The 27,276-nt window shown below is 49.4% G+C and overlaps 1 protein-coding gene and 1 long non-coding RNA gene across 2 annotated transcripts in view; one reads left to right on the forward strand and one right to left on the reverse strand.

Moving 5' to 3' along the window:
* Positions 1-27,276, reverse strand: part of ELK3 (ETS transcription factor ELK3) — a 69,204-nt gene that overhangs the window by 24,526 nt on the left and 17,402 nt on the right. The window contains exon 2 of the mRNA XM_043881401.1: positions 16,757-16,965. Within this exon, the coding sequence (XP_043737336.1) occupies positions 16,757-16,963 (207 nt within the window). The 5' untranslated portion in view covers positions 16,964-16,965. The remainder of the gene's footprint in view (positions 1-16,756; positions 16,966-27,276) is intronic.
* On the forward strand, positions 16,083-24,900 carry LOC122680244. Its single transcript, XR_006336666.1, has 3 exons — positions 16,083-16,094; positions 23,110-23,124; positions 24,755-24,900. It is a non-coding gene; the product is annotated as an uncharacterized LOC122680244 (long non-coding RNA).

Consider the following 27,276-nt stretch of genomic DNA (forward strand, 5'->3'; position numbering starts at 1 on the left):
ATTGGAAAACTCCCAGACACTGGGAGCTATATGCAAGGCCCCACAACCTCATGCCTTCAGTGAGAGCTTGCTGTTGAGTCACTAAGTCATGTCTGACTCTGTGACCCATGGACTGTAGCCTGCCAGGCTCCTCTGTACATGGGAGTTCCCGGGCAAGAATACTAGAGTGGGTTGCCATTTCCTTCTCCAGGGCATCTTCCCAGACCAGGGACTGAACCCGAGTCTCCTGCATTGGCAGGCGGATTCTTTACCACTGAGCCACGGGGTGAGAGCTTACTAAACTGTAGTTCTACTTATCTAAGTCCCCAGCAATACCTGCTGCGTGTGTGGGCTCTGGCCTGGCACCCCAGTTCTGACACAGGGTCATGCGAGGGGCTCTCAGCGCTCAGACTTCTTACCCAGCTCGCATTCCTTTCCAGCACTGCCCTTCCCCCGGGGAGGAGCCAGTCCAGCTCTGAGCTCCCCATCAGCAGGGCTGCAGCCCTCTTGTTCCTCTACCATTTCAGGGTTCCCAGGGACTGCAGGACCCCTGCCCCTGATTCCACAACTTTCCTATCTTGTTCTCAACACAGAGAAATGTCTGAGACTCGTAACACATAACTGTCCTTTTCTGAACCCAACACCGGCAGCAGGGCTACAGAGGACAGGGTGGCGGATCTTTCCATAAATTCTTGACCTTGTCACGAGCGCTGCCCCTGGGATGACAAAGAGTGTTCCAGAGTCACGGCCTGAGGTCACACGCTACCCCTCTCTCTTATCAGCCATGCGCCTCAGCTTCCACATCTATAAAATGGGGACCAACCTACCACCCACCTCACGGGACTGAATGTGTAATCCACATAAACCTTGCGGAACACGCACATGATAAGCCCACAATATATACCGGCTCTCACTGTTTTGATTTTTACACTCCCATTGAAGCAAAACAAAACAAAAGGAAAAATCCACCCTCTATCTGCTTTAATAACAACTGAAGAGTCAAAATTAAACATCTTAGAAGGCCGTGCTTATTCTCACAGCTCTGGGCGACAGGTGGATCATCTGGCAGACAGAAACCCGCCTAGTTTACACATCTTGACCAAGGAAGAGAAGCAGGAAGTTCTCTTTAGTTGGGTTCAGACAAAGAGGAAACTCCAGGCTTCAGTCCATCACGCCTCGAGTGGCCAGCACCTGACGTCCACTGTGAATAAACCTCACACCCGCCCCTTGCTTCAGGTCTGGGGGCCGGGGGGTGGAGGGCAGAGGATGGGAGTGGTTGCGGAGCCCATGTCCTGTCAGAAGGCCCCTCAGCTTCGGCAGAGATGCCGCATACCCAGCCTGACAACTGGTGCCAACGCTAACCCGGCCCATCTGCCTGTTCGCTGCTGCCTCTCGGAGCAGGGAACACGCTGCCCAGGCAGGGGGGAACAGCCCGGCTCCACAGCACCCCCGAGGCTTCGGCCCCTGGGGAGGGTGATGCGAGCCACTGGCCCTGGTGCCTGACAACGAGATCCCGGGAGGGGGAAATGGGAAGGACTTATTTGGGGGACATCTGTCTGGCTGGGCTGGATATCCTCCATGAAAGGAACCTGTGGCCAGAAAGGGCAAATGAAAGCAGCAAGTGTTTCCAGGAACAAACCACGTGCTCCACGTGCTCTGCTGCCTTGCAAGATGGGCACGGTGGTCCCATCTTAAAGATGCAGAAGTCGAGGCTCTTGGTTGGAAGTGAGGTTATACCCAATTTTCCAATCCACAGGGGTAGGTTAAATACTGGGTGGGGGAATTTCCCTGGTGGTCCAGGGGCTAAGACTGTGCTCCCAATGCAGGGGGCCTGGACTGGATCCCTGGTTGTGAATTCAGCTCGGGGCCCCGAATCCCTGGTCAGGGAACCAAGACTAGGGGCAGTCAAATAAATAAAATTTTAAATCCTCTTTTAAAAATGTACTGGGTGGACCTTATAATGGAATCTCCCAGGGCTCTTTCAGGGGACAATACATCATTAGCATTTTCCCATGTCTTTAAATTAACAGTCACGTCCAACTCTTTGCAACCCTTGGACTGTAACCTGCCAGGCTCCTCTGTCCATAGAATTCTCCAGGCAAAAATACTGCAGTGGATAGATGGTCCCACCTCTAGGGGATCTTCCCAACCCAGGGATCGAACACAGGTATCCTGCATTGTGGATTCTTTACCGCCTGGGCCACCAGGGAAGCCCCTTTGAAATAAAATTAGGGTAAAAAAGCAGCAGGCCTGAAATGCTTCCATTATTTTAACCAAAATAATTATATATACACTCATATATACATATAAAAGAAAAATTAATCTTGGAAGATGTATAATAAAATTTGACAGAAGTAGGATTACCACTGAGACGTAATTTTTTACTCTGTGTTTTCACATTAAAAGAATTATGTTTCCTATGTGTTGCTTGTCAAACTCAGAGAAAGAATCAGGCTCTAAAAACCTTAGGTGCCCAGGATGACGCAGCTTGTGACTCAACCAGCTTCTGTCCAGAGCCCAGACGAAGCCTTCTCTGTCCCACCAGCACACCCTCTCCCAGAAAGCAGCTGAAAGGTTGCTACCCAAGTCAGCCTGCCAGGACCACCGGCTCTGCGTTCCAGAGAAGCCTCGGGACAACTGCGGCGAACCTGGGAAAACCAGCCCCTTGCTCAGGAAGCCAGGGCCTGGCTAACGCCTCCTGAGGCTGGCCGGCCCTTCTGAGGCTGATCTGTAACTCCAGACGGAGCTGCCTCTGCCCACCCTCAGGGCAGAGGAGGTGCGTGCTTTGAGGGGACACCTGGCAGGAGGCACTGGGGACCCAGCGGTCCCACCACAGCAGGATGGACCCGAGGCCCACATTGCAGGCAGATTCTTTACTGTCTGAGCCACCAGAGACGTGAACCCCCGCGAGTGATGGGAAAACAACAGGAAGCTGGTGTCCACAGACACGGCCTGGCTGTGCCCCCTGAGCAGCAAAAGGGCTCAGAGGGAGGACGGAGAGCACCCGACAACTCCCGGATCCATGGCCCGGGTAGAGGTGCTCCCGCAAGGAGACAGGCCCAGAGCCTGGACGGGCCAGACGCGAAGTGCGACCAGCACAGGGGCAAACTGCCCCGGTTCCAGTCCCAGCTTCACTACTTACCATGACCTTGGAAAGGTACTGAAACTCTGCCGGCTTCAGTTTCCTTACCTCAATTCAATGAACTGGAACACATTTAATATAAAATGTTGATATCCTCAGAGCAACATTTTTACATGAATTTAGGAAAGTGAATTTTAAACAATCTTCAAAACAAAAGGACAGTGGTATCTTTGAAAATCACACAAACGAATTCAAGAGGTCACAACAAGATGTATTAGATGGCTGCTTTCCCCAACTAGATGTCTAGTTCATTCCTAAAAGAGAAATAAAAATATCTCACAGGGCAGTTTGTTCTAAAAGGCCAATGTATGTCAGTGCCTCACTCGGAGAAGTCTTTAGAGCCTGAGCTCTAACCCGGTGGAATTTCGCCCAGCAAGCAATGATCTAATTGAATAGCATCCTCATTATATCACACTGTCTTCTCATTTTATTCTGCCTTCAAGTAGTCAAAATTCCTTATATGGGTACTTTGGCATGCAGTCACAGAAGGCTTACACAGTGACTCATGTGGCCCTCGCAACACTCTGAAACCCATTTCACAGATAAGGAATCTGGGGCTCAGAGCTGAGTACACAACCCAGTAAGCAGCAAAGGGGAGTCTCCAGGCTCCTGGCTTTGCAGCCAACACCAGGGCTTCAGCTCCTCGTCTTGGGTTTCCATCCAGACCATGGTCTGACTCACTCCTTCCCGACACAGAAACTGACTGTCCTCTCTCCAAAATCAGAACAAGAACTCACTGTAGGAGTCATGCTCCAAGCTCCTCCTCCATCACAAGCAAACACTGAAGACGCGTTTGTATGAAAAGCTCCTTGCTCGGCTCTGAGGAACGGCAAAGGAAGGGAACCTGGCTCCATCCTCATCCTTGGAGCATCTGACAGCTACGCAGACGGTCGTGGCAGCCCCTGCCTCCTCTCGCCCCGCCACCTGGACCCGAGGGGACACAGTGGTTGGCCAGCCATACTGGGCTCTGCTGCGAACCTGTTATGGGCAGACTCACCGCACATCGTCTGCCCTAGGGCAGCTATGACAGGACCCCTGAGACCCAACCCATGAGTCTGAACTGCCTGCCCGGGAGCAGTCCTCCCCCTCGCTCATGAGGAACAGAGCTTCCATACATCCCACATCCACTCAGAACCTCGGGATGAGACCTTATCTGGATGGAGGGTCTTTCACATGTAATCAGCTAAGGACGTCAGGATGGGATCGTCCTGGAGTTACGTGAGCACTGAATTCAGCGACCGACGTCCCACGAGGAAAGGAAAGCTCCAGAGACACACATAGGAGGAAGGCCATGGGAAGGCAGGGGCGAGGCTTGGAGGATGCAGCTACAGGTTAGGAAGCAAGGGTTTCCAGGGGCCCCAGAAGCTGGAAACGGCCAGGAAGGAGGTTCCCCGAAGGCCTTTGGAGGGAGCCTGGTCCTGCTGATAACTCGACCTCACACTGCTGACCTCCACAACTTGTAGGGAATGCACTTCTATTGTTTTGAGCCACCAACTTGTGTGTTAATTTGTCACAGCAGCCCAAGGAAACATCCTCTTCCTTCTTAATGTCTCTGTCCAGCAGGGTGGCGAGGCATGGTTCCTCTCTGAGAGCTCGGCCGGCGCGCGGGCCATCACGGGGCCGAGGGCACCCGGTGGGTGCGGCCTGGGCCGCCCTGGGTGCAGTGTGGAAGCCCGGAGTGCACAGCCTGCACACAGCGTGCACACAGCCGCCCCCACTTGCAACTTCTAAGAATAACGCGCTGCCAATAAAGGGCTCCAACCCTGTCTCGGAGTTGACTGACTCCCGGGGGAGGTTTCCATGCGGTTTGGGATGAGATCTCTTTACTCTCTGGCACTGCTAAGCCGCCGGGCAAACCGCCCTTCCAAACCCTCCTGGCACTGCGGCTCAAGGAACTCTTGCTGCCCCACTGGGGGTGGGGGCAGACCTCGTGGCACTAAGGGCATCCTCCCACCCCCGGGCTCACAGCTTCTTCCCACTGGGCAGGAGTCTTGTCTCCCACTGGCCCCCTTTCAACACTCAAGGGTATTTTTATGAAAAGGTCTCTGGAGTGTTAATAAAATAGAATGCAGAACTGCTCCCCTCTTTGCCCCGTGGGTGGGGGAGCTGTTGGCAGCGACCCCACTTCGAGCAGCCGCTGCCAGCACTGGCAGGTGGCTGGAGGGGGCGGGGGTTGGGGACCACAGGTGGTCTCGGAGCACGTTCTCATCTCATTCTGGCTTTGCCACTGATTTTCCTGGAACTTCGCTTCCCCTCTCGGGTCTTCACGTGGTAAATGAGGGGCAGGCAGGGTGGGAGGGGATGTCAGGTCCCTTCCAACACTGACATTCAAAGAGGGTGGATTTCCCTTGATGCGCCTCTTGTCTCAGTGGCCGCTCATCATTCCCTCCATCCTGCGTTCCCGTGGTCCCAGCTCCCAAGTGGCTCTGGTAGAAGAACCCACCTGCCAACGCAGAAGATGTGGGTTCAATCCCTGGGTCGGGAAGATCCCCTGGAGGAGGAAACGGCAACCCACTCCAGCGTTCTTGCCTGGAGAATCCCACGGACAGGGTAGCCTGGTGGGCTCCAGTCCATGGGGTCGCACAGTCAGATAGGACTGGCAGAGCACTAAGGCGGGCCAGCTCCCAGGCAGCGAGGCAGGAGCGCAGCGCAGAGGCGGCATCGCCCAGCGTGCAGTCAGCGGGAGGAGGTGACCGAACAGGAGCTGGAGGACGACCTGGGCCCGGTGGGAGAGGCAGAGGGCCAGTCCAGGCGCACGTGAGGTTTGGAAGAGGGCCTGGGGCTGGGGCGGGGCAGCAGGGCAGTCGGGCTGGGGCCAGATGGAGTAGAGAGCTTGGAACCCTTCCTGGAGGCCGCAGGGCGCCGGGCAGGTGCATGAGCAGAGGGGCCATGCTCTGATCTGGCCTTTTTTAACAGGTATGCTTTTTGTTTTTAGTGTTTGTGCCAGGTGGCATGTGGGATCTTAGTTCCCTGACTGGGGATCGAACCCACGCCCCCTGCATTGGCAGTGTGGGGTCTGGACCACCAGGGAAGTCTCCTCCACCAGAACCACCACCTCATGTTTCCAGCAGGCTCGGAGGACACTGCCAGCAGTTCTTCCATTGTCATTTCAAACAACAAGCCCTGGAGGCGATGCCCTTCTCCCCGCGTGCCCTGGGGCAATCATCAACATTAGGAATACCTACCAGATTCAAGCTTGAGTTCTTGGCCCTGCAGCTGTGTGACCCTCCAGCTTTATAGTCCTGAGCATGGGCCTTGGGGTTGAGACGCCTAAGTAGAAAGCCCTGCCGCTCACCAGTCGTCTCATCTTGAATCTGTAACTTAACCTGAGACTCAGTATCCCCATCTCTAAAATGGGTCCACTGCTGACAGAGCCGATGGGCATTTCACATGCAGGGAAACGAGTTTCTAAACAGGGCCTAGCTCAAAACAGAGGCTCCATGCATGGGAGCGTTCCCTGTTTCTGTCACAAATGTGGGGTAGGAACTGAGATAAACTGTCGCCGGAGCCCAAAGGAGATGGGAAGGAGGCGGCTCAGGGGAGCAGCTGGGCCCGGTGGGTGGGTGGTGGGCGGTGTGATGTGAGCACTAGGGGTTTTGTCAGTTTATCTCCACAACCACTCAATTTGCCTGCCACGAGAAGCCCAGAATCGGGAAGGCTCATGCCGGCAAGCTGGTGTGGGCTTGGGCAACGGCCTGACGTCAGCGGACTTGGCCAGGCTGCTGAGCGCTGCAGCCTCGTCAGCACGGTGTCGAAGTGACTCCCGAGACTCTGGGTGTTTCTTAGCAACGGCCCTATTTGGGGGAACAGTGAGTGCCAAAGGGGAAGCAGGCCTGGAAGTTTGTGCAAGACAGGCGGCACCCCTAATCAACCCTCAGGGTCCCCCCGGCAGGCTGGCTCCCTCACGCCAGCAGCTCCCTCCCGGGCAACGAGGGCCAGGCTGGAAGCCTGCCACGAGGCCATCAGCTACCTCGCAGGTTTCCGGGCAGCGTCCCAGCCCGAAAGCTTGCAGAGAGGGCCCGGGTCATCCCCCGTGGCCCCCAGGCAAAGCCCAGTGGCCATCTGTTGTACTTTTAACCATCCAAGCGGCTGACGAGACATGAAAAAAAGACACCCAACAAAACACACCCGGCCCTCAATACTCGGACCCAGGGCTGAGCACAGGACCGTCTGAAACACAAAACACCCCCGAACAGAGTCCAAGATAGACGGGTCTTCTGTGAAGTTTCACAACCCACGAAGGTGTTCTAGAAAGTTCCAGGACACAAATGCTCGCCGGACTTTTGTGCTTTCTCCACTCTGACAGACAATACATCACATAATCTTCACACAATTTATTTGGAGGAATTAAAGAATTCCACCCGGGCCAGGCTTCTCGGTGCAGGCAGTTGGGTTTAGATATGTATTATTAATACAAACATTTTCCTGTCGTGATTGCACACCCAATTTAAAATGAATTATCCAATTAAGTTAAGAAGGTGATGCATTCTGCTTCCAGGAATATGTTGCCAGTGACTCTGTCTTGACTGTTCTCCCCTAAAAACCCTTCCAATTAAGTTAAGACCGTTCGGTACATCGTGAGGCTAAGCCGGGAGGTTGCTGTGGAGACAGGAGGAGTTTTCTTCATATCACTATTTCAATCTCCTGATGAGAAGGGAGCTGGCAGAGCTCTCAGCCTCCCCCTGGGATGAGTGTTCACTGCCAACAACAACAAGGACAAAAAGCTCTGTTGGACAGAAAAGGATGAAAGATCGTGTAAGCTTCCAGATCTCCTTCTGCAGCTACCCAGAGAGCCATGGCTTGGGCCTCCTCGAGCAGAAGCCAGTTGGCGGGTGCATGCAAGAGGCAGACGCCACCCTGTCCCTTCTCTCCCCCTCGCGCTCGGTCAGTTCTAGAGGGGGGCATGCAGATCTGATGCGGAAGGTGTGACGGCACCAGCTCGGCCAGCAGACAGCAATCGACTGGTACCAGTTAGCCACAAAGATCGGGACCATGGGGTCGGACTGAGACAGCACCGATGTCACGAAGAGTCAGAGGAAACACGGATGCTTATTTCTGAAATGCAAGCCTGACCCAGGCACTCTCTCGCTGACAGCCCTGCACTGGTTCTCCGCTGCCCTCGCCCTCACGTTCACGCCCCACTCACTCCTGCCGTCCCATCCCTCCCTCCTTCCCTAAGGAAACGCTCAGACTCTTCCACACCGCCCCGTCTTCGCACATGCTGGTCCTTTCCTCAGCATATCCCCCCCCTCCTTCTGTCAGTCTGGTAAATGTGTTCTTACTCTTCCAGACCTGGGTCAGATGCCTGGACCCCTGGCAGCTTTTTTTTAAAGAAAGGCAGCCTGTCTTTACAGGCTTCCCTGGTGGCTCAGACGGTAAAGACCTGCCTGCAGCGCAGGAGACCTGGGTTCAATCCCTGGGTTGGGAAGATCCCCTGGGCAAGGGCATGGCAGCCCATTCCAGCATTCTTGCCTGGAGAATTCCAAGGAGAGAGGAGCTTGTGGGTTACAGTGCATGGGGTCTCTAAGAGTTGGACGTGACTAACACTTTACTGCAAGGGAGACGCCAGAATCACAGCCAAGTCAGCGCTTTGCTATCATAACTGGTTTTCATGTTTGTCTCCCTGAGCAGCTGCTAAACCACTCAAGGGCAGGGAGTCTGTTTTCAAAGGAATGGCCTAACCATAGAAGAAAAGGCAGAGAGGACAGAAAGCGGCCATACCAACTAGAGAAGGATGTACAGGCATCTCTCAGAGACACCACAGGCTTGGTGCCCCAGATCCCCGCCAATAAAGTGACCATCACACTAAGGCAACTATCGCAATAAAGTGAGACACAAGCTTTTTCGTTTCACAGCCCGCATAAAAGCTACATTTATGCTATACTGTAGTCTCTTAAGTGTACAACAGCATTATATCTGAAAAAACAACACTTATATACCTTTAAAATACTTTATTAAGACAAATGCTAACCATCATCTAAATCAATCTTTTTGAAATAGTGACATCAAAGATCACTGATCACAGATCACTATGACAAACGTAATACTAATAAAAATGTCTGAAACACCGTGAGAATTACCAGACTCATTCAACACAGGGTTGCCACAAACTTTCAATTCGTAAAGAAGTGCAGTTTCTGCAAAGTGCAATAAAACGAGGTATGCCTGTATAATTAGAAACCACACAGAAGTTGTTCATGAAGTGAGTAAATGCTGTGAATCCCAGGGGTTCCCCACGCCCCTCACACTCAGGCCCATGGGTGCCGGCAGTACTCAGGGCCAGAGACATGTGTGTTCTGGGTACAGACACGTCTCTTCCCCACCCCAGGACAAGAGATTTTAAAACCAAGTCTGCCTGATGTTATTAAGAGTTGCCAAACTATTTAATAAATCAAATCTCTGTGAGAAATCCTTATGTCTACATCAGGCTGTAGAAGTACCTTCTGGAAGACTCAGTTTAAACCTAAGAAGAGAAAAAACCCTACCCCCAAAATGTAAGCCATCAGAACTACTGATGCAATGAACCAGTCCACCTCTGAGGCTCACAGCAAGACAGCAAAACAAGCTGTTTGGTAGGAGACGACAGTGAAATGCCCAGGCATGCACTGAGCATCCCGTTTAGGCTTCTGTCCACTCTGGGTTCTGCCCTTCATGGGCTCAGACACAGGTGTCCTCTCATGACCTTCGTGTTTCCAACCTGGGACTCAGGGCATTGAGTCACTTCTTGAACAGCTGCTGCTGCCGCTGCTAAGTCACTTCAGTCGTGTCCCACCAGGCTCCCCCGTCCCTGGGATTCTCCAGGCAAGAACACTGGAGTGGGTTGCCATTACCTTCTCCAAGGCATGAAAGTGAAAAGTGAAAGTGAAGTCGCTCGGTCGTGTCAGACTCTTCGCGACCCTGTGGACTGCAGCCTACCAGGCTCCTCCGTCCATGGGATTTTCCAGGCAAGAGTACTGGAGTGGGGTGCCATTGCCTTCTCCATGAACAGCTTCTGGGTGGTTCTAATTATATAGGCATACCTTCTTTTACTGTGCTTTGTAGATACTGTGTTTTTTTACAAATCCAGGATTGGGACCACTGGGGCCAGTAGGTTTTTCCTCTAATCTGTGTCTTGTATTAAAGTCCTCTGCTCTTTCAGGGCATGGAACCCCCGAATTTCCAGAGACTCTGAAAGCCTCTAAGGCGGGGCTCATCTTCACGGCCTTTGTTCCACCCTGGGGACCCAGCACAGCGCCCAGTCCACGGTGAACATACTGTGACGCTCCGTTCACAGTCTAGTTTCACACCTGCAGCTGAATCGAGCTGTTGAACATGTCACAGGAACAGTGATCCTTTAGGATTCGCTGACTCAAACCACAATCTCCAAAGCTCTCCTTTGGTGCATAATTGTGAAAATCTAAAGGCAAGCCCAGGAGTGTGAGAAATGATATACATCATATGGGTTGAAGTGTGCTCCCCAAAAGCGTAGGGGAAAGCCTAGTCACAGGACCTGTGGATGTGACTTCACAGAGGTGAGAGAGTTAAGATGCGGTACTGAGGGCGGACTCTAATTCAGTACACCTCATGTCCTTTTAAGACACAGGGAGCGATGCCACGAGATGACAGAGGCAGAGACCGGAGCTACAAGTTGAGGAATGCCAAGGACTGGCGACCACCGCCCGGAGCTCGGGAGAGGTGAGGAAGGATCCCACCCAAGTCTCAGAAGGAATATGGTCCTGCTGACACCCTGACTTCAGCTTCTAGCCCCCAGAACTGCAGAACAAATATCTGCAGTTTAAAGCCCCCCACTTAGTGGCAAATTGTTAGTGTAGCTCTAGATAATTCATACAATAACTGGAAGGCAGTAACTTTTTTCTAACACGTATTTAGTGTCGACTTTCACGATAGAAGTGATTTGAATCTGGGTGGAGGCCGCTTCACTATGTTATCCGTTTGCTCATTCTTTTGCTTCCAGTACTTACTGAGCCCCGGGTATGTGCCAGACGCTGTGCAGAGCACCAGAGAGACGACAGTGGGTAAGTCAGGAGCCTGTGGTGCAGACGGCTCTGTGAATGGTCACAGAGACAAACAGCTGCACCGCCAGGCAGTCAGTCTTACAAACACAGATAAGAGAAGTGGCGGGCATTTTCATCGTGTCCTTACCAGTGCTGATCAAACCAGTCCGTCCTAAAGGAAATCAACCCTCAACATTCACTGGAAGGACTAATGCTGGAACGCCAATATTTTAGCCACCTGATGCGAACAACCAACTCATTGGAAAAGACCCTGATGCTGGAAAAGACTGAGGGCAGGAGGAGAAGGGGACGACAGAGGATGAGATGGTTGGACGGCATCACTGACTCAATGGACAGGAGTTTGAGCAGGCTCCAGGACACAGTGAAGGACAGGGAAGCCCGGTGTGCTGCAGGCCATGGGGTCGCAGAGTCAGACCCGATGAACAACTGAACAACAGCCGGGTGCTGAGGACCTGAGCACGTGGTCACACATACTCCTCACACAATCCAGGGAGGAAGGGGCTTTTCGGCGCCCACTTCCCCATCAGGGATCCGAGACACAGGGACGGAGACATGGTAGGACTCTACCAGGATGGCAGTGACCACAAAGGGAGCGTGAGGAGGGGAGGCTCGCCCCCGGGGAAGCACGGGGAAGTGTCTGACTAGGAGGGGCGGGAGGTGTCATTGAAATATGAAAGCATCTGTGAAAGCTTAATTTTCAAATCAGCCAAAATAGTATTAAAAAGCACCGCAGGGACTTCCCTGGTGGTCTAAGTGGTTAAGAATCTACCTTCCATTGCAGGGGACACAGGTTCAATGCCTGGTCGGGGAACTGAGATGCCACGCGCTGAAGGGCAACTGTGTCTGCACACCACAGCTGGAGAGCACACGCGGCAACGAAGATCCACGTGTCACAACCAAGGCCCAACAGAGCCAAAAATAAACAAACAAATATTAAAAAAAAAAAAAAGCACAGAGCGTGTCTTAGCACAAGCAAGAAGAGCTGTAACACCCAGGACATGCGCGGCCCGTGCCCACCCCGGTGTGAGGCAGGACGCAGGCACAAAAGTCCTAACTTCCTTCTTGGCACCTGCCTGAACTTTTCAAATAAGTGCTCAGGGAACTAGCCTCTGCATTTATTGTGGCTTAACACTTGGCAGCACTGAACATGCTCGGGTACTGCTCTTAGCCCTGTTTCATTCATTCACTCAGTTGTGTCCGACTCTTTGTGACCCCATGAACTACAGCACGTCAGGCCTCCCTGTCCTTCACCAACTCCTGGAGCTTGCTCAAACTCCTGTCCACCCAGTCAGTGATGCTATCCAACCATCTCATCCTCTGTCATCCCCTTCTCCTCCTGCCTTCAATCTTTCCCAGCATCAGGGTCTTTTCTAATGAGTCGGCTCTTCGCATCAGGTGGCCAAAGTATTAGAGCTTCAGCTTCAGCATCAGTCCTTTTAATGAATATTCAGGACTGATTTCCTTTAGGATTGACTGGTTTGATGTTCTTGCACTCCGAGGGACTCTCAAGAGTCTTCTCCAACACCACAGTTCAAAGGAATCAATTCTTCAGTGCTCAGCCTTTTTTATGGTCCAATTCTCACATCCATACATGCCTATTGGAAAAACCATAGCTTTGACTAGACAGACCCTTGTCAGCGAAGTAATGTCTCTGCTTTTTAATACACTGTCTAGGTTTGTCATGGCTTTTCTTCCAAGGAGTGAGCAGCTTTTAATTTCATGGCTGCAGTCACCATCTGGAGTGATTTTGGAGCCCAAGAAAATAAAGTCTGTTACTTTTTCCATTGTTTCCCCATCTATTTGCCATGAAGTGATGGGACCGAATACCATGACCTTCATTTTTTGAATGTTGAGTTTTAGGCCAGCTTTTTCACTGTCCTCTTTCACCTTCATCAAGAGGCTCAGCCCTAACCATGTGTTAACTTAGCTAATCCCTACCACAATACCATGACATAGTCTCTACTCTTATACCCATTTTATAGAAACTAAAGTTGAGGCCAAGAGAAATTAGGCAAAGCACTTAGTCATGGAGCTGGATTTAAATCCAAACCATGTAGCCCAGAGTTAATGCTATTATTGTAGTTCTCACTGTGATAATCTGCCCGGGGCTGGGGGGCGTGGGACTTGATGGCATCCTCTTGAGGAACAAGGATAAAGAGCCTCAGCCCCAACCTGGTACCTTAGCCCATACATTGTTCTCTGATGTCTTCTGCAAAGTTTTGCATACATTTTCCACTTTTTCCCTCTGCCCATTTCTAAGTATTAGAATGGGTTAAAAATGTAGCATGCAGCATATAAAAACAACGATATCCTCATGCCTGCTTACTCTGGTGGGAAAACTTGCCTATTAGGACAAACCAAGGGATGTGCAGTTTCAGCCAACAGTGAAGAGACGCGAGCTGGCACAGAGGAGGGAAGACGACAGGAACAAAGCAGCAGCTGGCGAGGTGGGGCATCACCTAACGTATGCCACATGCAGAGCAGGTTCTGGGCAAGGGGGACACGGGGGAGGGGAGGGGGCAAGGAGGACGGGGACCGAGGAAGGCACTGCAAGGCAGGCAGGGTCACAGGAGGGCCGGGGGACCGTGAGAAGCACAGGCAGTGAGGATGGGGCCCAGCGAGGGTGCCCGCGTGGTCAGGGGCTCCACATTCACAGAGACCTTCCCCGACTCTCTCTCAGGTGAGAGATCGGACCATGAAGACTGCCGTTTTTGTGTATCAAACATAGTCAGATATTGCCAATTTCATACCATTCAACTTATACATAGAGTCCTAGAGTCACACTGACAAAACTGAAAAAGTGTTCATCACAAAATGTAAAATACAACTTTTTAACCTTCTTTCATCTCTTCTTCCACTTCTTCCCCCTTTCTGTTCTTTCTCTCCCCTCACTCACTCAGGCCCCCTCCTCTCTTCTCCCGCTCCTCCCCATGTCCTCCCTCCTTCTCTTTTCACTTCAAAATATATGTAGTGTCTGGTGTCAGGACTCCCCTCGAGGTGCAGTGATGAAGAATCCACCTTCCAATGCAGGGGTCACGGGTTCGATCACTGGTCGGGGAATTAAGAGCCCATGTGCCTCAGGGCGACTAAGCCTGCTTGGTGCAACTACCAAACCCAGCACGGCCGAAATAAATAAATAACTTAAAAATTTTTTAAAATCGTATTAAAAAACCAACAACCCTGTATTCAGTGTCTAATGACCACTGCAGGTCTCAAGAGAGAGTCAAACGGCCGCGCGCACACACGGGCACATGGTGTGCGTGTTCCCAAGGAAGGAGGAAGGGCATCTTCTCCTGGTGGCCGAGCCCGCCCGGCACCTGGACAAGAGCCACGTTGGCCCTCGCTCTCAGCGCGAGCTGCCGGCACGACGGTCACGCGGCCAGACCTTCGCTCCACCCAGCAGGAGGGTGAGCAGGCCACACTGGCCACTCAGACCCGGGGTGCTCCAAGAAAAGCAGAAACGTCCAGGGCTGCGACACCTTCGTGCTGTGTGATTGCCCACCTGGAGGTCAGGTGCTCAGAGGAACGGAAAACAAACGGCTCAGATGGCCGAGCGTGTGCCTTCCGGGCAGGAACGTGGGCACCCTGGCTCTATCGCTCTCTGGCCGCAGGACTGTGGGCAAGGTTCCCATCGAAGGCCCACGTCCTTACCTATAAAGGAAGAGATGCCCGCAGGACAGGCTCGGGGGTGTGGAGACCAGGCTGAACAAAGCATGCAGGGTGACTGCAGAATCTGAAACTGCTTTCCCCAGAGGTTTAAAAATCTGCCCAAGGGATATCAGACGTAGACTGGACTGCACGACTTGGCCTGTCTCTTGGGGAAGTCACCTTAAGGCTCTGCTCTCTCTTTGGACTGAAGTCCCAGTCCTCCGTCCCGATGCCTGGGCCATGTGAAAAAGGGAAAACCGAGTCACAGACCCCGAACCCCTTTTCTGTGATGCCTTGATTTAAAACTATAAAATCACTTTGTTTTTTTGTCAGTCTCAAAGTCATGCTCTTAGGCATTCTGCCAGCCAGCAAGATGACAGTTTTCCTTCAGAGGGCCCCAGTTCTCACTGTGACTTAGAACCTGGGAAAAGGCAAAACAATAAACCATCTGTGAGGCTTCCAGACAGAGCAATTTGTGAGAAGTGCTTTTTACATCTTGATAGGACTCTGCATTAAGCCGGCATTAATTAATTGCTACATTAAAGGGAAGCACCTTTAACATTTCAATGGCATAATCATATGCAATTACGATCATATAGAGGAACACTTTATAATTAACGATGCTTCCACTTCCTGAAATGTGTAATCCTTCTGTCTTGAATTCCAAAGAGGTTGGCAGGAGGATGGCACTAAAGATAGTTCAGGAACTAATATTTAAATCAGTTTTAAATTCACCTTTCAACATGAATAGTAAAACCGGAACAAAAGTTTACCCTTATTAGACTCCAAATCTTTATGTCTATGAGGCTAAATATTCAGCAACAATAGCTCCACACAGAAATGGTCAACAATTACAGGCCTGAAATGATACCCCTCAAGAGCAATAATTTTGCCCCAGCAGGCACATCAATTGCTTTTCCAGAAATGCATTACAGCTCACTCCGACTGTCCAGGCTTTGGAAACTATGCTGTGTTATCATTAATAGAGCACTTTGACTTATTTCCGGGACTTAAACATGAGAATGGTTTTGCTTTTAATTAGGGAGGTTTCCCACGAAGTCACGATCCCCAAGTACCAAGCTTTGCTCTAAGTGTTCCACATATGCTGGCTTGTTTAGTTCTACACAGCAGTCCTGAGCCCACACTATTTGAGCCCCATTTTATAAATGAGGACAGCAGGCACCCAAATGTTAAATAGCTTGCCCCAGGTACCATCCCCTCCCCACCCTGGAAAAGCCTGTTTGAGTGAGTCACAAACCAGACAGGATAAACAGACTTTCTCGATTGTCACATTCATTCTGTCACTCTGCGTATGACGGAGGCCCCACAACCTCCCTGCATCTAATTTCTATTGTGAGAAAATTCTTGCAGCAACCACAGAAGAAAATGCAGAGGCAACAAAATTTGACCCATAGTAACACCTAAAGGGCGGACCTCCCTGGTGGCTAAGTGATAACTCACCTGGCAATGCAGCAGATGCAGGTTCAATCCCTGGGTGGGAAAGACCCCTTAGAGAAGGAAATGACACCCACTCCAGTATCCTTGCCTGGGAAATCCCGTGGACAGAGGAGCCTGGCGGGCTACACTCCATGAGGTCGAGAAAGAATTGGACACGACTTATGAGACTAAACAACAAAAACACCACCACCTAAAGGGCGGCCGGAAAAAAGTCCCTATAGCACAGCCTTTCTTAAACAGCACCCAAACTTGCATCGACAGCCCCTATTTGATGCCCTTCACGGTACACTCCTTGGAGAAGGAAATGGCAACCCACTCCAATATTCCTGCCTGGAAAAGCCCGTGGACAGAGGAGCGCGGTGGTCTACCACTGCGCTGGGTTGCAAAGAGCTGGCTGTGGCTGAGCACGCGTGTGCGTACACACACCGTGCGCTATTTCCCGCTGTCCTCAGCGGGCTGTGACGGTGGCTGCCCCCCACCCCCGGGACAGCCCCCCGAGACGGCAGAGGTGTACCTTGTCATAATAGTACCGCAGGGCTCTGCTCAGCTTGTCATAGTTCATGTTCGTTTTGTTTTTCCGGAGTCCCCACAGCTTGGCCACTTCTTCTGCCTTGAGCAGCTTGAATTCACCATCGTTGGAGGTCCAGCAGATCAGGTGCTCATGTTTCTGGTCCAGCAGCAGCTGCAACAGGAACTGCCACAGCGTGATTGCACTCTCCATGCCTGGGGGGGGGGGGGGGGGGGGGAGGTTCGTGAGCGCAGCTGCCGAGGCCGGGGGGCACCTCCGCCCCGCCCCGCCCGCGAACCTCAGCAAGGACCTTCACGTCCATCCCAGCCGCCACGCTGAGTCATATCTGGCTGCATGTCTGCAAACAGCCACGGTTCAGAAATACAGGGACGCCCTGTGACCCCGGGACTCGCCGCACACATCCCCACAGGTGACAGGGTTACACTGGGAATGACATGAAAAAACGGTGAATGGACTGCCCCTTCCTGAATCAGTCCTCATACACACGATTGCCCACGCAACGCACGTGGTGTCTGTACCGTTCATCCTATCAGCGCCCTCGCTGGTCAGCCTCTAGGCTGTTACCTGGATGAAGCACCGGAGCCGCTAAGTGCGGTTACGGAGGGGCCGGGGGTATACCAATAGGTGTGCTGCGTGAGGAGCTTCTCTAAGAAGGGACTTTGTTAGGTTACTTTCTGTATTCCCAGTGCCCTGATAACCCTGCCCAATGCCCGACCGATACATGCTTAAAGACCTGAGGAATCAGTTACTGCCACTTAAAGAGTTGGTCTCTTTCTCAGGCACTTGTCACGTTGCAGATAGAAACACCTTTTGTGGGACTTCCCTGGCGGTCTTAGATTCTGCGCTCCCAGAGCAGGGGGCCTGGGTTCGATCCCTGGTCAGGGAACTAGCTCTCACATGCCACAGCTGAGAGTTCACATGCCACAACTAAAGATCCCACATGTGTAAATAAGACCCTGCACAGCCAAAAAAAAAAAAAAGCCCACCATTGTCACAAGCACAGAGATGGGAAATGCACTCTTTTCTTCACTATGAGAAGGAAGCCTATAAAATGTTATCTTTTCCCCTTGAATCTGTTGAGGACTTTGTAAATGCTGTTCCTCAGCTTTGGAGTTTGGTGAAATTCTACTCATCCAGCACTACCCAGTTGATACGGAACCTTCTCAAGGAAATTTTTCCCCACTCTCCCAGGCAGTTCCCAACTTCAGACATTTGAAGACTTTCATGGCAATGGGTACTGATTGTAAAAATAACAACAATGCCCATTTGTCTCATCAACAATTGCACATCAGGAAAGGAGAGGCGGTTGGGCTGGTCTCAAGAGCTTCATCATAGTTCAACCCTCATGACTGGACACGTGAAGTGCCCTGGGTTTCGATCTGGGAAGGATGCTGGAATGAGGAAGCCCAGGATGTCCAGAGGGTGGAACGCTGGCTTTTGGCACAGATAGAAGCTTCGAAGGCCAGTTGTGAGGTGCGGACAAAGCCAGAGAGAAGTAGGGATTGTGCCGTGATGCAGAGAAGGAACACTGAAGCCCCAGGAGGCAGCCAGGGTGACGGGAACTAGGGCGCAGTGAGAAGCGCACGACTCTGGGAGACCTAGAAGCCAGAATAACAGCCGCAGGGAGACTTATCTGTACCAACATTTCTGTCAACTCCACACCTCCTCTCCTGCATTTCTCTTAAAGGGGCAGCTTTCAGGCTGACCAATCATTTTTCTCCCTTTCCACACGGGGATTCATGTGAAAAATACCTAGCTTTCCAATAAGTATTTATTTCCTTATTTCCTTTCACATGTTCAGCCAAAAGAACACATTTTACTCTTTCTCTGAGCAACATGGGTTTCTCAGTTAAAGAGAAACAGAATAGTAATGTTCTTCAAATACCCATAGGGCACTTTTTATTTACGGCTCTTTAAAGGAGATATTCTTTTCAGAAATCAATCTTCACCACAATGGCCACTCAGTCCGTAAGACAGTAAATCACTTCCTTGTTGGATTAAAACCGCCTTTTGTATCTCATGAGTCTCATAAACACAACCACGGTGATGCACACGCAGCAGCCCGCCAGCTCCAGCTCCGAATATGAGCTTGCGATTATTTGAGGACGGCCCACAGCGTCCTCCCCATCACTGGCACTAAGAATCGCTAACAGCGGTCTCAGATTCTTCGGCATGTTCACACCCAAACCCTTCAGGCAGTAAGCTTTCAAATATCTCTAAAATTTTAAAGTGGATGCTCGGAGGAACCTGCTGCAAAGGGCAGAAGGCTGCCAGTGGGTTTGGAGGTCTGATGGAAGGGATTCCTGGGTCGGTGGCTCTAGCTGTTCACACCTCCCCCACCTCTGACATGAGCCATCACGCTCCTGATGGAACAGGAGGACAATGTAAACATCTCCAGTGTTCCACACTTAGTGCTTCTCCCAACCAGGACTCCTCAGAGCTTCCTGTGCTTCCTGGAATCCCTTCCCATGGCACTCCAACCCCGTGTATTGCAGCCATGTGCCCCAGGCATAAACAATGAGGACCTACTGTACGGTAGACCAGATAACTGTTCTCAATCTTCCACTCCTCTCCCTTTCAAGTGAGCGTGCAGCAGTGCCCCAGAATGGGTAGAGTACTTTTCCCACATCCCACAGATATTTGGGGATGGCCACGCTATTTGATTTGGCCAATGGAATGATGAGCAGAAATGACAATGTGCCATTTCTCAGCTGAGGTCTAAGAGGCTTCCAATGTTTGCGCCTTCCCTCTTGTGTTCCTGTTACTACTGTGAGGCTGTGGCCCAAAAATGAGACACGTGGAGCCAATCTGAGCTTGACCCAAAATCTGGAGGAAAGTCACACAAATCACAGTTTGAAGCAGTGCCCCTGACGTCAACCAACGAGAAAAATAAATGCTGCCGGATACCAGCGGCTCTCAGGCTGTTTGTTATGCAGCATCATAGCAGCAAGAGCTGACTATTACAATGTCTTAGTCTAAAAAACTCTCTCTGCTGGGGCACAATATCTTTATACTGTAAACTTACATTCACAATCATGAGGTGTGCCTAGGCATGAAAAAGCATGTTATGCAGGGGGATTGGCCAATCCTGTCTTTACTCTGAGGGTTACAAATGGGCCACATAAATGACCATAGGTGCTACAGCTCGGCCCTCAGCAAAGCTAAAAGGAGGAAAGAGGGAAGGAAAAGGGAGATATGAGAGGAAAGTGAAGATAGGCAGAGGAGCAAAGGGTAGGGACAGGGACACCCTCGTCAGGGCCCTGCCAGGTTTCTCGAATTGACGAGCTGGGCCAAGGAGCGGCACAAGCCGAGCACCAAGAACCAGAGGGCTGCCCGCACACACTCAGAGCTTTGGCGAGGCGGGGTGGGCGGAGGAGCGGCCCCTGCCTGCCCGTCACTCTCCCACATGGAGCTGTCGGAGCCAGCTACCGCTGAGGGTGGGAGGATTCCTCAGAGGGTGGATGTGAGGAACAGGGCTGCACCGGAGGTGACTGAGCCATCGAGCCGCTCCTGCCTAACGCAGGGCAAACCCACCACCGACGCCCCATTCTCCTTCTCCAGCCCTCCAGCCGCTCCACGCCGCTGGGTCCGCCAGCTTCCGCCAGCGTGCAGTCACACAAGCCTTCACTGTGCAACACCCAGCCACACGCTGCTCAGAGGTGAGCCTCAGAAACATTTCCCCACGAGCTTATCACAGCGACAAACATCTGTCACCCACCTCTGCACTTGGCAGAAGTCGTGCTGGGCGACAGTGGGCCCCCCATGGCCACTCTGGCCTCCACCCGTCCCACCCTCCCTGGTGATGGAAACGGCCGAGTGCACGCGAGGCAGTGGGAACACGTAGGGCTTGGGGTGGACGGGTCAGCAACGGATCTCACCGCTGTGGTTCCCACCACTGGATACTCAGCGTCTCCTTGATCTTAGTTCCAACCTCAGTAACTGTGATGAAGTGTCATCATTTACACAATTGTCTTCACGTACAGTCACGCTTCACAGCTTTGCCAGCTACAAACTCTGCCCCCGTCAAGGGCACTGGCAAAGATGAGTCTCACACATGGCTGGGGAATACACTCTCCCCCCAACCACCAACAAATAGTAGCAAATTGATCAAAATTAATATATCTCTCACCAAAAATATATATATATATATTTTTTAGTGTTTTTTTTTTTAGTGTTTTTTTAAAAAATTAATTCCTTGATGCCTAGACTCCTTAATAAAGTCCTATGTCTTAACATGAAGGTACAATCAAGCCCAGTGTATCTGCTGCCATTATGAAGAAGTGTATAATTCAGGCAGCATCCTATGGCTCTTACTAAATAAAAAGTTCAAGAAAGCACTGATAGTTGAGATTTATGTTTGATACATTATTATACAAGCAGGGGTCTGCTTTAACTTAATATGCTTCATCAGCCTAGCCTCATTTAGCTGACTTCCCACAACTCTCCACTTAGATTATGTACAATACATGAAAGAAATGCTACAATTTGCTTTAAAAAAAATTTCCCAAATCAAACTTTCAGCTGACTAGAAAATGTTACTCTTTTTTCCCCCTTAGACCTTATTTTGAATGGACAAAATTTTATCAGGTATGGTAATGCCATTCTTTCCTTTTTCCAAGAGTCAATAAAATTTAATGTTTCATATGAACACATGATCCTTTGAAATCTTAAAATCTCATAAAATAATTTGAGAGCTGCAAAAATCATTGACTGATGGTTTTAAAGTCTTTTTAATTTCACGGAAAGCACATGATTCTATTCTTATTTTTTCCTCTTTTTTCAAGGTTAAATTTTTATTGATCGAAAGATTCTTTAAATTTTATAGTGCTCATAATGCCACGCTTAATGTGAACATTAAGCTCTGCACTTTTATGTTTAGGAGGATCCACTGTGAAATCACTGCTCTTACTGGAAGAGATGCCCTCCGCATTAGATCCTCTCTGTACCCTCCCTGACTGCATCTCAACCCTGCCGCCCGCTGCAGATGGTCTCTCTCTCAGCCCTTCTACTGGAACTAACCCAAGACCACGGTCACAGCAGCTGACAAGGCCTCTTCCAGGCCTCTCCAGAGAACAGAGCTACCTGCTATTTGCCCCAGCTGTTCCTTCTCTGTAATTTATATAGCCTAGATATTGCCACGGCGGAGGATAGTTAGATCATTTAAAACAGTTAGTCAAATCTGAATAACACACATCCCTCCTTTGGAAGGGGCAGGAGGCAAAAAATTAACAGGTCCTCATGTGGGCAAATCATCTTCACTAAATATCTCATTACAGTCTCCCTTCAATATTAAGAAGAAAAATGGATATAAGTGCCTCAAGGTTTATAGTTCTTATACAACCAGCTGATCGCTCCCACCCTATGCAAAGTAACAATTAATCTTACATATGACACATGATGCTTGGTTGAGAGGCAACCAACACAGAAGTTATGGTCCTGTAAGTTATTTTGAGTAAGATGTATTCATACAATTATACCCTACAAAGAGGAGAGAGACTCAATTCTCTCTCCACCTTTTTCAATTTTTTTTGAGTATCCATTTTATGCCAAGACACTCTCTGGGTATTTGGGACACATCAGAGACAAAGGAGATGAAGACCTCTGTCTTCATGAATCTTATATTCTAATGGGAGAAGGCAGGCCATAAACAACAAACACATGACTATTAAAACACAGTATTTTGGAAAAACAGTGTTACAGGGAAAGGCAACCACAGCAGGTTAAGGGGGTGGGAGCCTGGGGTGTGTGAGCACAAAGTCATGGAAGGCCTCATCGAGAAGCTAAGGGCCGAGAAATACCTTTGTTAAAAAATAATTTTCAAAATGGGTAAAATCGTGGCTCTCCTACAGATATAAAATGAAGACATGTTAAAGATTTTATTTCACTCATTAGTCAACCAGGGAACTTGGCAGGGGTTCTAACGAGTTCAAAAAAGAATCTGAATAATAAAGGTATTTATAAATTAGGAATATTGAAATGAATGCATAAACAGGGGTGAGAGAGGAGTTAACTGAACTCTACAAGATAGGAGACAATTTGCATACCTATAGACAATAATTATTTTTGCTATCAGCTATCTCTAATTAATAGATTGTAAAATACCTTCCATAAAACCAGAATCACAGCCTCCAGAGGCAATTAGAGTCTAGGCAATGCAGTTTTTTGTGGAAGCATAATTATTTTCTACAACTTCCAACTGCTTCTGTTGTGAGGGTGAGAGGGTGAACTGCTTCTGTCTACTTAGAAGGCTACACAGTGAGGAAGAGCAGATTCAGAGCCAGACTATCTGGGTTCAAATTTAAGTACTGGTCCTATTTGGCTAAGGGACTTTGGTTAAGTTACTTAACCTTTCTGTGCCTCAGTGACCTCATAAGGAAAATGGAGATGATGATGATAAAGGTATCTCCCTTATAGGGCTGCTGCAAGGATTACATGAGTTATTAAGGACGCCCTTGAACTACACTTGGTACATAGTGTTATTCCAAAGTTTACTATTATTTCTTAAGCAACAGAGAAACTTCTTCATAGATCATGTTGTGAGGCTATCAGGCCTTCAGCTAGCTCAAAGGCATCATTTAGATACTATATCCACCTTGGTTCTTTGTTCATTAGGCAATGATTCCACAACAGGCGCTGAAATCCAGGAAGAATCTTCAGCTCTTTGGTGACTGTTGTTTATAAGATGACCTAGAATATGTTTATGTGGGTTTTTAAAAAGACTATCATCAAAAGATGAAAAAACATCAACAGACACACACTACTATATATAAAATAAATAACAAAGACCTACTGCATAGCACAGGGAACTATATTCACCATCTTGTAATAGTCTACAATGGAAAAGAATCTGAAAAAGAATATATATAAAATGAATCACACTGTGTGTACCTGAAACTAACTCAACATTGTCAATCAACTATATGTCAATATTTTTAAAAGTCAAAAAACAGATTTTTAAAACTTCTGGCAGAAAACTCAGATCCCTGAACACATATCTGCTGCCTCCAGCTTAAGAAACCCTGGTGTAAAATGCTTGTCCTGACACTTCCAAGGTGTTTCTCTAGCAAAGACAGCCCTTGGGCGCTCACTCCTCCCTTGGGACTAGTTCTGCCCTGATCTATCTTGTGCCCCTGGAGCAGGGAAGGGAGTTAAGGAGACAAGAACCACTGGTTCCAGATGAGATAGAAGAAGGGCTCTGAAACGACGACCCAAGGGACAGCGTGATGGTACCACTTGTGAAGACGAAGCCCAGCTGGGGAGCGTTCCCCGGGCGGCTCACGGTGGAGGTAGGCCAAGCATGAAGAGCTTGTCCAGGGCACAGAGGAGGAGGGAGGGACATCCAGGCAGACTCTGAGCCGTCACTTTCCACCCTCATTCTGTGTTTTCAACTCTTTTTGTCTTTAAAGAACACAGATAGTATCCTTGATTCACTCTTTAATCTGGAGGGAGTCTCAAAGAGAAGGATGCCATAGACTGAATATACTGATCACTCTCGCCACCGACGGTGCCTCCCTCTGCCCACTTTGTCCAATAAATGAATGAGTGAGCCTGAGTTTCGTACAGGCCTGTCTGTGCCCTTAACCACTGTTACACCGCCTCCCACCAAGAGCAAGGAACTCGCATCATCAGGACTGGGAGCAGGCTACTGGAGAAGGCTTGCTAACGCAGTGAGCTTGAGCAGAGCCTTGAACAAAAGGGTGAGCAAAATCTGAAAAGGGTGATAGGATTTGACCAAAGTCCCTCCTTCAAAAGCTTAAAGCTAGAGTTCTGTTCAGAGGACGTGCCCGTAATTTCTCCCCTTTCCTTGTTAACATTTAGCTTCTGTTGGGTCATAAGAACCAGGTTCTGATACAGATTTACAATTCATGGAGTTGTGTCATCAGGAGAAAGTCTTGCCTAGGAGAGCATTTGAAGTTCTAGGGGGTGGAAGGCAAGAAAAGAACACTCTTTCACCTTCAAAAAGAAAAGGATAAGAGGAGAGAGTAAGAGTACATTATGAGAGTACATTATGGGTTGGATGAAGCACAAGCTGGAATCAAGATTGCCAGGAGAAATATCAATAACCTGAGATATGCAGATGACACCACCCTTACGGCAGAAAGCGAAAAAGAACTAAAGAGCTTCTTGATGAAAGTCAAAGAGGAGAGTGAAACAGCTGGCTTAAAGCTCAACACTCAGAAAACTAAGATCATGGCATCTGGTCCCATCACTTCATGGAAAATAGATGGGGAGACAGTGGAAACAGTGGCTGACTTTATTTTTCTGGACTCCAAAATCACTGCAGATGGTGACTGCAGCCATGAAATTAAAAGACGCTTACTCCTTGGGAGGAAAGTTATGACCAACCTGGATAGCATATTAAAAAGCAGAGACGTTACTTTGCCAACAAAGGTCCGTCTAGTCAAAGCTATGGTTTTTCTAGTAGTCATGTATGGATGCGAGAGTTGGACTATAAGGAAAGCCGAGCACCGAAGAATTGATGCTTTTGAACTGTGGTGTTGGAGAAGACTCTTGAGAGTCCCTTGGATTGCAAGGAGATCCAACCAGTCCATCCTAAAGGAAATCAGTCCTGGGTGTTCATTGTAAGGACTGACACTGAAGCTGAAACTCCAATACATTGGCCATCTGATGCAAAGAACTGACTCATTTGAAAAGACCCTGATGCTGGGAAAGATTGAAGGCAGGAGGAGAAGGGGACAACAGAGGATGAGATGGTTGGATGGCATCACCAACTTGATAGACATGGGTTTAGGTGGACTGCAGGAGTTGGTGATGGACAGGGAGGCCTGGCATGCTGCAGTCCATGGGGTTGCAAAGAGTTGGACACAACTGAACTGAAGAGGAAGAAGTTCTTCACCATGGGCAGGGCAGGGGTGGGAGCAGCCAGTGATGGCTCAAGTCCAAAGCAAGAATCAGTGTGCAGGCCTGGATGAGACGGCCATGTAACCTGAGCAGAAACAACCTCTAACTCATGCCTGAAAAACAAAGTCCACCCAAGACCCATAGGTACAAACCAGTGGTTACCAATAGGGAGGGGCAAGGAGGAAGGGATAAGATAGGACCACAGACTACTGTGCATAAAATAAATAACCATGGGGCGGAGACAAGATGGTGGAGTAGAAGGACATGTGCCTACTCCCTCTCATGGAAACACCAGAATCACAACTAACTGGTGGACAACCGTCAGTAAAATAAATGAGCCACAAGGATGGATTGTGCAGCACAGGGAATATCGCCAATATTTCATAATAACTCCAAATGGAGTTTAACCTATAAAACGTTTGCTCACTTTGCTGCACACTGGAAACTAATGTTGTAAATCAACTATACCTCAAGCAAAGTAACAGGTAAGTCCATCCAGTAGCGGAGGTTACTGTGCTCCTTCAGACGCCACCAAGCCTCCAGCAGCGGCCAGGCTGCCAGGAGAGTCAGTCCCAGCCCACGGCCACCAGCATCACCTTGTCACCCTGCACCAGAGGGCTCCTGGAGAAGCTGATGCCTCAGGGACCATCACTTTGCACGAGTCTAGGGGCTCTAGTGATTTTGTAGTTATAATTTGTGGGGGTCTGTACAAAGAGGATTTCTGCAAACTGTTTTAAGCTTCAGCACCACCCCTCCCAAACCTAGTCCGGCCCCCACCCCTTCTCAGGCTGCCTCCTCCGGAGCAGATGTGTGCTCCGCTTCTTGGTGGCAGCCATTCTGCCGCAAGGTGGCGCCAGACATCCTAACGTGAGACAGAGCCGCTCAGAGTGCGTAGGCAAAGCCTGAGGTTTCTGCTTCCATTCTTAGAAGCTGAAATACCCGCTTATTTGCTCTTCTTCCTATCTGTGGCAACCTAACACTTCTCTTTGCATGTTTCTAGTTTCATTGTTTTAAGCTACCCTGAGTTAGAGTTTAGAGGGTTCAGAAAAATTGTCTTTGTAAAGCTTATACATTGTGGGAACTAGAGAACTTTTAGCCAACTTATAAAAAACCAGTTAGAAATGAGAGAGCCCAAGGAAAGGAGTAAAACTCCTGCGAAAAAAATAAACTAGGTGTTCAGCAAGTTCACATCTTTCTGCTTGTTAAAACTTGCAGAGTTAGAGAAGTCAGGATGAAACTTGAACACTCAGTACTGAAAATTCTCTGAATTTCAATTCCTCTGCCCAGAATATCTACTAAGTGTTTCTGTAGAGAAATGTCAGAAACCATCCCATTAAAACAAAAACCTGTACTTAAGGCAGGGAATTGGAAAACAACAATTTGTACTATTTGAGGTCAGCAGTAACTTGGCACAGAATAATTTTAGGGCATGAAGTCAATAAGGATTAATATTTGGTAACTGAGCAACACAAACGGAAGTCTTTTTTATATTATTTTTGAGAAGGTGAAACTAAGATTATTGACATGTATTTTCAAAAGACATTTTAATTCTTGTCAACCACTGTATGTAAAAAATGCTAATCTGCGAGGCTAAATTCATGTCCCTCGAGGCTCTTTTTATCTATTAAAAATGTTTATATTCT

This window comes from Cervus elaphus, chromosome 22, assembly GCF_910594005.1.
Source record: "Cervus elaphus chromosome 22, mCerEla1.1, whole genome shotgun sequence".
NCBI lineage: Eukaryota > Metazoa > Chordata > Mammalia > Artiodactyla > Cervidae > Cervus > Cervus elaphus.